Consider the following 13,169-nt stretch of genomic DNA (forward strand, 5'->3'; position numbering starts at 1 on the left):
TTGCTAACTATAGGCCTATATCTATTATCCCTGCAGTGTCGAAGGTCTTGGAACATCTCGTACATCGTAGATTTTCTCAGTATCTTGAGGATAGTAACCTTTTAGCAAGTAGTCAGTTTGGCTTTAGGCCCAAACACAGCACTGTCCAAGCAACCCAGGCACTGATATCAAATTGCTTTCAAAGTTTAGAGGCCAAAAGTGGTATAGTGTTTAGATCGTACGACATGTCTAAGGCCTTTGACACAGTGGCTCATGATCTCCTTGTGGATAAGCTTTCTTGCTATAACCTTGATGCAGTTTTGGTTAAGTTTTTTCAATCTTATCTCAGTTACAGATGGCAAAAAGTCTATCTAAACGGCACTTATTCTAGCCCTGTTCGAATGCCCCACGGAGTGCCCCAAGGCTCTATATTGGGCCCTACCCTGTTTATACTGTATATATAATAAATGACTTACCTTGTAATATTAATGACTTATCTGTAAAAAGCTTTCTTTTTGCTGATGACTTGGCCTTGTGTGTACGGGGTAACTCTTTGAATGACGTTACAGATACATTGGATACAAAATCTGCTGTTATTAATGACTGGTGTAATGCAAACAAGTTATGTCTTAATGCTGATAAGACTCAAGACCTGACTATTAGTCTTAGCAGTAATGGTAATGATGTAAACACTCTGAAGTTTTTGGGTTTTCACTTGCAGTCAAACTTGAAGTGGTTTTCACATGTAGATTTTGTAGCATCTAAAATTGTAAAAGGCATATTTATGATAAGAGCACTTAGGTCCACTGTTTCAGTTGATGTCCTTATTTGTATATATTATGGCCACATTCATAGCTATTTGTCGTATGGTACCTCACTGTGGGCCAACAGTTTTTATGCTAACAGGTTGCTTTTTACTTTACAAAAGAAGGCGGTGAGGTTAATTTGTAGTGTGAATAGAAGAACACATTGTAAGCCCCTTTTCGTGGGTCTTAACATTCTCACATTTCCAGCCTTGTATGTTTTGGCAAGTTTGTTGTTTGTAAAAGAAAACATTTCTCACTTTGAAAATATATCTGATGTTCACAACTATTGTACTAGATCTAAAGATAATCTGTCTACACTAAGGCATTAGTATACAGCCACTCAAAATAGTTTTTAGTACCAAGGTGTTAAAATGTACAATTTCTTGCCTGCATCCATCAAAAACCTGTGTGTTTTAAAATTCAAACATGTTTTAAAAACTACTCTAACCCAGGCTTGCCTGTATAAACATGAAGAGTACTTTGGTGGTTTAGTTTTAGATATTTTAGTTGCCAGAGCCATCTTGATTGTTTTGTTTTTCTTTTGACGATTGTCATGAACTTTGTACATAGTTTTAACGACAATAAATCATTTCATTTCCATTTAAATATGAGTACTCATTAGGTTAACATGGGAAACTCCAGAGCCATTGGGGCGGAGCCCGAGAGTCCGATCAGAATAAAAACCACTTAGTTTTCCTATTTAATGCCTAAAGAATCAGTGTACCAAATTTCAGCCTCCTAGGTAAATGGGAAGTGGGAGAATTAGTAATGAGTGAGTGAGTGAGTCAGTCAGTGAGGGCTTCGCCTTTTATATATATAGATTATTTGTTTGACCCCAAAGAAATTTCTGGGAAACAGATTAGAGTGTTAACCCATTGGAGACCTAATAAGCACATTACTAGCTGGCCCCTATGGATCCTATTAAATTCCAGCAAAATGCAAGGTTTTAACTAATAGCCTATAACACTTGTGTTTTTCATCCAAATGTGGTTTATATTATATTTTTCTTAATCCTTATACAATTCTCTATACCTTAGAATACTTTTTAAGTTCTTTTAAGAAAAAAAAAATTTTTATTAATATAATACTTACAAATTTATAAAAATGTATATACAATTTTGAAAGTAAGCAATTTTTTTTCATTCATAAAAATAGTTAAATGCTTTAACTTTTATATTATTGTGTAGAATATTTAATTCTCTACATAGAAAACTTTGATTTAATTAAATACAATATTTAGTTTTTTATATAATATTTTCTAAAACGCTACAAGTGGTAAAATGTTGGCTTACAAATAAAAACGCGCCCACTTGTCTTTTAGCGAATTTCCCAAATAGGGAATAAGCTATTACCGTAGGTCTCATGGTAAGACTTAGTCCCGGGACCGATTTGTTTTTTCATTTTGATGTCCCTAGAAGCCAAAAACACCATCCGTTCAAATTCATATATATATATATATATATGTCCGTCAGCACGATAACTCGAGCAAAAATGATCCGATTTCGATGAAATTTGGTACAACCATGTAAACCTACGTTCATTCGAACGAGTTCGCGAACCAGCATGATTGGACAATGGGAACGGGGTTTAATGGGGGGATTTATGGGGTAAAAATAGGTTTTTCTCATTTTTGACCCTCAAAACTGAAAATTTCCCAAATTTCCTCTTGACCATTTTGAAGAGCTTAAAAAAAACAAATAAATCAGTATTTTGAAGTGTTTTTGTATGGTTATTGGTTACGGAGAAAATTGTAAATTAAAAATTCCCATGTTATTCTTATGGAGTTTGCTTGTTTATGCATATATTTGGATCAAACTAAGCTATTAATATTTTACTAAAAAACACACTTTATTACCCTGTAGGCAGCAAACCTAGGTACTCGTTAAACCTAATGTCATTTGAATAGATTAATTGAAAATCAAATCAGGCAAATGGAAATTCGCTTAGTCTGCAGGTTTACTGCGGCGGGGGTATTTTACATTTCTGTAGGCCTACATCTCTTGGTTATCAGAATAAACATAGCAAGTTTCTACATAATGTAGCCCACAGTAGGCCTATGTACTTAATTAGATTTCTTCGTATGTAATATGTATACCTACAAAATAAAACTAATAAACTAACTTGGCATGCGGTAGTGGAAAATCAGTAGGCTATTGTAGGCTAACTGACCAATGAGAAATGATGTAAGTAATTTCCATTGTCATGTATATTATAGTAACTGTTTAACATTTTTACAAGTCATATTTACACTATTTACAGTTTAGCTTCTTTTTTTAGTAGTCGCTTTTGGTGTGGTACGCTTCGAAGCACGTGTCCACATGGAGGGCGACTTGGCATTTCTGACATATGTAACGCGTCTCTGACCGGATGTCATTCTTAAAACACACTTTGCAGTTTCTTGTGGGACGGTTTTTCTTTCCAGTTGGAGGAATAGCCATTGGAAAATGTGCCCAAGCTTTACTTTGAAGGCGGAGGGGATTGTCCTGCAAAGAACGGCGCCCCGGAGAACTTCTTTCTGGGAGCGCGATGTTCTCTATCATTTGTTCAACAATATTCAGTCTGTAGTCAGAATAATGCATCTTTTCTTCTTTTGATAAATCTTCCTCCAAATGCAGAATGAATTGAAAATCCCAATGTCAATCAAATAAAAAAATATTATTTTATACGATTTGACACAGCGCCTCATAATTGTGTGGGATGCCAAAAACTGGTCTTGCACATCCACACCTAGCATGCCCTTGTTGTATTCAGTCACTGTAGGTTTCTTTATTTGTATTGTTTCCCCCCTTATTATTACAGTAGAGTCCCGCAAACTTGGCACTCGATAACCCGGCAGTCTGGATAACTCAGCCATCACCTGGCTCAGATAATTAGTGATTTTTTGAGTCCGAGTTAATCATGGACTCAAGCCAGCTTAAGTCAAATTATTCTAAACTGGTACTAAGGATTTGTTGTACTTTATCTGATGACTTAATACTGACTTGTAATACAAATATAAATAAAAAAGGCGGTTAAAAAGCTTAGAAACTGTATTGCTCTTATTTTTAACCCTAGTTCCCGATAATCCGGCATTTCACAAACTCGGCACCCTTTCAGTCCACATTACGCCGAGTTTGCGGGACTCTACTGTATTTCTTTATCAACAGCAAACTGAACACCTTCATGGATTGTTGACAAAACGTGTACATATTTTTATCAAGCCATCTAATTGCTAATACCCCACTGCAGCTTCTTACAGCTTCACCTCTTTCCAGTTCCATATTTGGAAAACCATCTGGCATATTTGTTCTTTTGTAATCGACTGTTCCAATAACATGGGTATCTCTAGCTAGTAGCATCTCACATAGTCTCAAATATTAAAATAACTTAAATAAATTTTGAAAGGCTACAAAACATAAATTAGGCCCTTGGTTATTTATGTATTTATGTCTAAAGTATTTATTCCCCTACAGTACCTAAATTATCTCAATTAATGTCATTGTTATGACATTTATTTACATTTGTTTAGCCTACAGTGAAAACAAATACCCCCGCCGCAGCAAACCTGCAGACTAAGCAAATTTCCATTAACCTGATCGGATTTACACTAAAATGCCTCCATAAAAATAGCACATTTATTTCCTATTTAAATAGAATTAGTTTGTTTAACGAGTACTTTTGGTTTGCTGCAACAGGGAGGGTAAAAAAGATTTTTTTTATGAAATGATAATAGTTTAAGAAATAAAAGTATTTTCCAAAATCGATCAAAATATGTTCATAAACAAGCAAACTACAACAGTTGACTTATTCTCCATAAGAATAACATGGGAATTTTAAAATTACAATTTTTTTGAATTCTCTCCGTAACAATTAGGCGCATAATAACGCTTCAATATACTAAATTATTTGTTTTTTTAAGCTCTACAAAATGATTTAAAAAGAAATTGTGAAATTTTGTGTTTTTAGGGTCAAAAATGGAAAAAACCTATTTTTACCCCATAGAACCCCCTATAAACCCCCGTTCCCATAGTCCGATCATGCTGGTTCGCGAACTCATTCAAGTTATCCCGCCTTACACCTTCAAACCAAATTTTATCAAAATCGGACAAAAATTACTTAAGTTATCGTGCGGATGGACATATATATATATATAGATATATAAAAATTTGAACGAATGGTGTTTTTCGCCTCTGGGGACATCAAAATGAAAAAGTAAATCGGTCCCGGGCTTAGGTCTTACCATGAGACCTACGGTAATAGCTATACTTCCCTTTAGGGAAATTCGCTAAAACAAGTAGGCTAGGCCTAGGCCTATTTTAAACCTGTATTAATCCCATGAAAATAAGAATTTATCACAATAGAATAGTTTAATTACAAATCTTTCATTAGTACAAAACAAGAAGTAAACAATAACAATAAACACATGATAATATAAAACTAGAATGACAATAGTCAGTAGAGCCAACCATTACATCTCCCTCTTTAAAGGTTGAGCTTCTGGGGAGGTTTTATAAGCCGTCTTGATCGGGTTGTTATGTTAGCAGAAGACATTCCAGAGGTGTTTGGAGGAACTGTTGAAAAGTTTGTCATGTCTTCATGATGATCCAACGGACCACTTGTTAATGGTCGACGGTTGCGGTTAACTGTTGAAAAGTTTGTTAAGCACATACCGTTGTCTTCCTCGAATCGATGATCCTTCTGACTACTTGTTGATGATTGATGGATTGGTTGCAGGTGGAACCGGTTTCTTCGAACTATGGTTCCTTTGTCCGTCAATACTTTATAAGATCGTGGTGAGTTTAACTTTTCTACGACTTGTCCTTCACGTTTCAGATCAGATATCCAAACTTTGGTTCCTGGGTTTACATCTGATAAGGGTTGAGCACCATGTCGTTGATCATAATTTCGTTTGTAATTTTGTCTATAATAATTCTCCTTCTCTCGGAGATGACTGAAGTCTGGTTTTTTACTCAAGGGATAAACCTTCTGAAGTGCTGTGATATAATAAAACCAGAGGCTTTTCTATTGGGAATAAAGTGTTCATTCATACTTTTGTTGAAGGGAAAGTAAAATGGAAAATAGGAACCATACTTAGACAGTTAGGTAGGAACACATGGTTGATTGATTCTAATGGACACACTAAAAGACATAAAAGTCAAATTCGGAAATGCTACCAAGACAATGAATCGGAAGAGAAAGACGACCCCTGCATTAAACAATTACCACAGCTACTGTCTTTTTCAGATTTCCAAGTACAAAATCTAGAAGTACATGTTCAGAATTCAGAAAACCATGGATCACCAGCTGTATTTTCTAGCCCTAGAACATTCCCTGCAGTAGCTTCACAACATCCGAATGTCCCTCGTCAGCTACGACCTAGAACATCCCCTGCAGAAGCTTTACCACACCCGAATGTACCTCCTCAGCTGCGAAGATCAACAAGGACCTTCGGCCACAGAGGAGGTTAATTGAAGAAGCCTAAACTTGGTGGAAAGAAGTGATATGTTTTGAACATTTTTTAAATTGCAGCTGACTTTTAACTTGTTTTTGTTTCTAGTTTTTGACTCATGAATAAGTTCAGTTATATTTTATCTTAAACTAATTTACCTATCAATTTATGTATTTATTACAACCATAAAAATATGGTTTGTGTGACTCTCCCTGAAAATGGAAAAGTTATTGTATACCTAAAATAATGCTTCTAAAATACAGGCCGTAAAATGTTAAAATGTGAAAAGCCTGAAAAATGGTTTTACATCACTATTACAGACACCCCAAAAACAAAAATAAAAAAAGATTTCTTTAAACTGTTTTATACAAAGAAATGAGTAAATTAAGAGTATGATATTGTCAAGTTTGTTAGTGTTACCTTGTAAGCATGAGCTGGGAAGAGCTAGTGGCTGACGAGTGTTGTCCAGAGGATGTGTCTGGAGGTAGGCTAGTGTGGGGAGGGGCTGAGGCTGTTGCGCCCGCACTGGCAGTTTGCGCCTGACGCCGCGGCAGTCTTTCTAACTGCTGTCTTGCAGCCTTCAGCGATTAACAAACATAATAAGTGTCAGAATAAGGCTTCCCTGTACAGTAGATTTTTATCATCATGAGGAAGGGGAGATATCTTTGAAACAAATTCACAATTTAAAAACTGTATAATTATTTATAAAGCAAATAAGAAGAAAACGACATTGACATGTTTGTTAATGCCTGGTTAAATTTAACACTTTAAATTGTAACTTAAACTTTTGATCAAAATAATAATGAGTATCAATATGTAGAGCAGAAAAAATACAATGTCGCTGTTAAGGTTTCAGGAGGTAAATAAAATTCCACTACCCCTACTCAAGAACTAGTAAATAGGCTACCATCACCAAGATAGCAACCGTTAGACGTTGTTAGGTTTTTTTAACATTGCATATATATTGAAATCAATTTGTTTTATAAATGTGAACGTAAGGTAGAATTGTAGAATGATTACAATTCTACAGTTTATCTGTGATTGATTATATTAGTATATTAAATACAAACTTTTGAAATGGTTTTCTTCATAGGAGAAAGATAATTTAACTAAGAGTGGCTTTACATCTATATGATTGGTTTAAAGTGTAATTTTATAGTTATATAATATTTCAAACTACTTTTATAAACATAAAAGTTTGTTGTATAAACAGTTTTGAAAATTTATTAAATGTCAAAAAGAACTATTTTAGTTGTTTTGTTTGTGTTTTAATAAACAATAATAATAATAATACAAGGGTCATTCTTTTTTAAGAATATTGAGTAATATAATATAATATAGCATAATAATTGAGTTTATTGGGAGTGAGTGCATCATGTACATACCCTGACCTGAGTGCGCTCCAGCTGCAGTTGCATCTGTAGTTGTTGCAACTGAGACGGTGTGGAGCCTGATGTCGCGGCTGTCCGTCGTACACCGGACAACTGAGACAACAGTTCTGCAATCGGGTCAACACTCTCACGAGACGATGGCGACAGTGATGACAGACCACCAGATGAACTGCAATTGTTTAACAGGTTACTTTTGCTCAGTGTAGAATAAAATAAATAAATAATGCAAATGTGTTTATTTGTTTACACCAAAACATATCTTTATTTGTAAAATGAATATTATAAATAAATATTAAAATAACTCTTAATTTGAGGCTATTGATGAAAAGTGTGACTGGTCGCAAGCAATCACCATTGTAACATCTTGTGTACAAACTAGCAACAGCGTTGTGGTTAAATACAACGGTCTCTAGAAAATTTGTTAGAAAATCAAACTTTAATAGTTATTTGCAAATTTACACGGATGAAGCTTTCCATTGACCTATTAATTAATAAAAACGGTCCAGTAGAACGGTGGATTCAATTGTACAAATTTTAACAAAAATAATTCTAATTCAGTTTTTTCTCGCCTTTATAAATTTAGAGGTTTTTCTTTGCTTTTTAGAAAATAGCTTTTAAATGGTGAGGAAATCGACCAAAGTGGAAGGTGGTATTCTGAAAGAGAAGAAAATTTCATAAAAATTACTTTCAATGCATTTCTTGAAAATACAGTGGACCCTCTCTAATCCGGCACTGCACCACTCCGGCACTGCAGTAATCCGGCGTCTTTTAACGGGAGGTCTTCTGCGATCGCGGCAAAATTCTGATTATCTCCCGCGGCCGTGTAGACATCATAATTCTCTCACGTGTTCATGGAAACGTCATCGTCGTCAAGCACGATCACGGCAAAATCACGAACATTTCCCGCGGACGTATAGATGTTATCATCGCCTCCCGCGGTCACGGAAACATCATCGTCGTCAAGCACGATCGCGGCAAAATCATGAACATCTCCCGCGGTCATGTAGACATTATTGTTGCCTTCCACGGCCGCAGCAAAAATTTTATCATCTCTCGCGGCCGTGTAAACGTCATTGTCTACTCCCGCGGTCACGGAAACGTCATCGTCGTTTTGCGCGATGGCGGCAAAATCATTAACATCTCCCGCGGACGTATAGACGTTATCATCGCCTCCCGCGGTCACGGAAACATCATCGTCGTCAAGCACGATCGTGGCAAAATCATGAACATCTCCCGCGGTCATGTAGACGTTATTGTTGTCTTCCACGGCCGCAGCAAAAATTTTATCATCTCCCGCGGTCGTGTAAACATCATTGTCTACTCCCGCAGTCCCGGAAATGTCATCGTTGACTTGCGCGATCGCGGCAAAATCATGAACATCTCCCGCGGTCACAAAAACGTCATGCTCGATGGCGGCAATTTTACGATTATCTCCCGCGGACGTGTAGACGTTATCATCGCCTCCCGCGAATATGTAATTGTCATGCCCGATCGCGGCAATAGCGGTTTCCGACCACGCGAACTTCAGAGACGTGTTTTAATTGCATTTTAAGTGTTTTTAATGATAACATTTCAGTAATCCGGCATTTTCACTAATCCGGCAGTATGGCGGTCCTATATCTGCCGGATTACTGAGGGTCTACTGTACTCAATAAAGGCAGCCTAAATTTGGCTACAAATGAAACTTTAAAAAGACGGTTTTTAATGTATTTTTGTGTTTTAACTTTTTCATCACAAATCTTTGACAAAATAAAACTTTCATAATTATTTTCAAATCCAAACAAAGGAAAACTTTTGTCACCATAACTCCTAACAAATCAAACTTTCATGATTATTTGCAAAACTACAGGTAGTGAGCTTTCCAATGACCCATTAATAAATAAAATCCGGAATATTTTAAAGGTTTAAAATTTATTTTGTACATTTACACAATCATTTTTTTATATCTTTGTTGTGATATCCGACCTTGGTGCAACCAGTTTAGGTTAGATGGTCACGGCTCAGGGTGTACAGCGTTCCATCAAAATAAAATTCATGGACAATTCCCAGTTCAAAATTTCTACCAGGGCAAAACTTTCCACTCAAATAAGCAAAACTTACTTGTTTGTTTGCAATTGAAAACCGGTATTTGGTGAATTCTATGACAATGTCTTGCGATTGCAGCAAAATCAGTGATGATTCTCCGCAATCACAGCAACATCTATGATGATATCCTGCTATCGTGAAAACATCTGTGACGATTCCCCTTAATCGCGACGACATGCAAGATGATTTTCTGTGATCGTGGGTACATGCAAGATGATTTTGTGGCAAAATTAGTAGGGGTGTGCGAAGCAGCAAAAAATGTGAAGCAACGATTTGATTAAAAAGATTTTCGATTTGAATCTATGCAACTCCATTCGAAGCAATACGGCATTTTTCTATTCATACTTAAGTCGAATATCACAGTAAACAGTCCGTTTTAACGAGTTTTTGGGGACGTCAGTTTAACCGGAAAACCCAATATCCGGACTGGCCTTGGTCCCCAGGAGTCCGGATAAGAGGGAGTCCACTGTATTGCTGGAAATGTCAGTGAGCTGCTTTACTTGCCTATTTCATAATTTTTACTTTCGGAATCATATTGTTAAGCATGTTACCTATTTTATAATATTGATTTTACAAATAAAGATATGTTTTGGTGTAAACAAATAAAAACATTTGCATTATTTATACTGAAACTTTCAATAATTGCTTTCAATAATTGCTTGATAAAATGAGACGATAGAATTAGACCTACAAACTACAAAGTAGGGGTCTGCGGTGCACCGAAAAAGTCGGTACGGTACGGTACAAGCTTAATTACCGTCATCGGTTCGGTACAGCATTTTACACGGTACAAATTCGGTTCGGTACAGCCTATTATAATAATAAATTACTTTCTATCGTAGTCAACGACAGTTGGTTCCGAGCACATAAAAGTCTTATCAGATGTTTGTTTACGATCTTCATAATTTATTACTGGGGTGATGATGCAATAAAAAACCCATTAGCAGTCCCAAATCCATTAACATTTTATCATGACAATAACATTTTATCTCGACAATAATTGTTGTATTCAAGTACTTCCAAGAACTGTTGAATTTTATCACTTTTTTTCTTTACGACTTTCACCAATTCTATTTTATCATAAAAATAATAGTTTTATGATGACTGTTAAATGTTATCTCTAACTCAGTCAGTATTTTCGTGAATATTCAATTTGCCGCTGGCATTGCCTACTGCCATAAAAATGTCAGGTGCTACAAATTAAACTTTTAACCAATCTAATCTACAATCTTATTTATAAGCTAAAATATTTGTTATAAATATTTTATCTTTCTATTGAGAAACCACAAGCATATTTGTTGTTTGCATAATTTTTTTCTCGTTGTTATGCAAGCCTACTCGGTCTCAAATTATGTCATTGCATGTTCTGTGTCTTACATTGTTATATGTGGCTGTTTAAGGCTTAAAAATGTTTTTTAGTTTCCTAATTACGCGCTACCCATATAAAATAATGTTAATTTTTTTTTTACTTTTTGATTTTTTAATGTTGTAATATTGTTTATAATCAAAAGTTGACACCCACTATGTGTGCCAGAATTTCAACCGTTTTGCCGTATCTCAAGCCATTTTCGAGATATAAGCGTTTTTAGACAGTTTACGGACTTAGATGATTTTTCATGGTAACTTTTATTTGTAGCCTACCCATATAAAATAATGTTAATTTTTTTTTTACTTTTGATTTTTTAATGTTGTAATATTGTTTATAATCAAAAGTTGACACCCACTATGTGTGCCAGAATTTCAACCGTTTTGCCGTATCTCAAGCCGTTTTCGAGATATAAGCGTTTTTAAACAGTTTTACGGACACTGCCCCAAGAGCCAAGTTCGCGGTCACGGGACTGGGGAATCCCCAGGTGGTGACGTCACCGGGGACGAGTCTATATATAGAAGTGGCATAGTAATGTCAATTTATTATAGTTAAAAATAATGGTTTTAATACAGTTCTGAGAAGAAAACGCAAAAATACGGGTAGCCGCGTACCGTACCGATTATGTACCGAGAACCGATGTACAAAATATTGTACCGTACCGAACCGTACCGACCTTAAATTTTCTGTACCGCAGACCCCTACTACAAAGTATACATAGCAGACCTACAAAAATACCAAATTTATCAGTCTAAAACACCAATCTTACTAGTTAAGTATCAAGTAAAAAATTTTCAGACTTGTGTTATTTTTAGAATGATTTTGGAGTGACTTTCTTTTGCTATGTTTACAGTACAGTAGAGTCCCGTAAACTCGGCACTCGATAACCCGGCAGTCTGGATAACTCGGCCATCACCTGGCTCAGAAAATTAGTGATATTTTGAGTCCGAGTTAAACATGGACTCAAAACAGCTCAAGTAAAATCATTCACAACTCTCACCAAGGATTTTTTGTACCATATCTGATGACTTAATACTGACTTGTAATATAAAAAACGGTGGTTAAAAAGCTTAAAAATTGAATTGTCCTTATTTTTAACCCTAGTTCCCGATAACCTTTTGTATAGTTTAAGTGTCATCAATTGGGAGCCGGTTTTTCCGATTGCTGATGTTAATGTTGCTTTTAAATGTTTCATTGACTGTATTCAGAATTGTTACAACTATCACTGTCCTAGTATATCTAAGAGAGTAGGAAAGGACTACAAAGTTGGTACAAAAAATAACCTGCCTTTTGATGAGTCACTTAAGAAAATGAAGGATACTCTGTTACTCCTCAAGGATTTGACTAAAATACCAGCTTATCAAAACAATGACATCCTAAAAAAATGTCTATCATCTTACAAAAAACAAATATAAAGCTAGAATTAAAACCGCTAAGATAAAATATAATGAGGAATTTATTAATAGTTCACAAAACAAATGTAAGGCTGCATGGAAAGTTGTTAAGTCAGAAAGTGATTTATTTTTTAAAAGTGAAAAGTTGAATCCACCAATTACAGCTGACGAATTTAATGACTATTACATTGATGTAGGAAAACAAATTTTAGACAAGTTCTCTAATGGAGGGGGAAGTGGGTTAAATTTTTACGACTTTTTAGATAAGGAAAATGTTTCTAATACCAATTTTTCCTGGAAGCCGGTAACATCAATTGAAATTTTAAAAGTTATAAGATCACTTAGTTCCTTTAACTCTGAAGATTTTTATGGCTTTTCTAACAAAATTTTCAAATATATAGCTCCATACATTCTAGAACCTTTAACTTATCTAGTTAATATTGCCTTATTAAATTCCACATTTCCAGGTTGTCTGAAAATATGCAACAGTGCCAATTTTCATGAAAGGAGATATATCTTCCATTTCCAATTATCGTGCCATTTCAATGGTTCCAGTTTTTCCAAAAATAATTGAAAATTGTGTTAAAATACAGCTTTTTGATTTTTTATCAAATAATGAAATTCTGAATAGCAAACAATTTGGCTTTCGACCTGGGTACTCCACAACTTTAGCTGTTACATCCATAGTGTCAGATATTCTGGATACATTTGAATCTGGCA

The 13,169-nt window shown here is 35.3% G+C and overlaps 1 protein-coding gene across 1 annotated transcript in view; it reads right to left on the reverse strand.

The window, feature by feature from the left end:
* Positions 1–13,169, reverse strand: part of LOC128983684 (E3 ubiquitin-protein ligase KCMF1-like) — a 78,968-nt gene that overhangs the window by 18,913 nt on the left and 46,886 nt on the right. The window contains exons 6-7 of the mRNA XM_054403086.1: positions 7,599–7,773; positions 6,634–6,791 (exon numbers count right to left, since the gene is read on the reverse strand). Of these exons, the coding sequence (XP_054259061.1) occupies positions 6,634–6,791; positions 7,599–7,773 (333 nt within the window). The remainder of the gene's footprint in view (positions 1–6,633; positions 6,792–7,598; positions 7,774–13,169) is intronic.

Source organism: Macrosteles quadrilineatus, unplaced genomic scaffold (assembly GCF_028750875.1).
Source record: "Macrosteles quadrilineatus isolate MER2022 unplaced genomic scaffold, UCM_ALF_1.0 Scaffold_1__1_contigs__length_201487025, whole genome shotgun sequence".
Taxonomy (NCBI): domain Eukaryota; kingdom Metazoa; phylum Arthropoda; class Insecta; order Hemiptera; family Cicadellidae; genus Macrosteles; species Macrosteles quadrilineatus.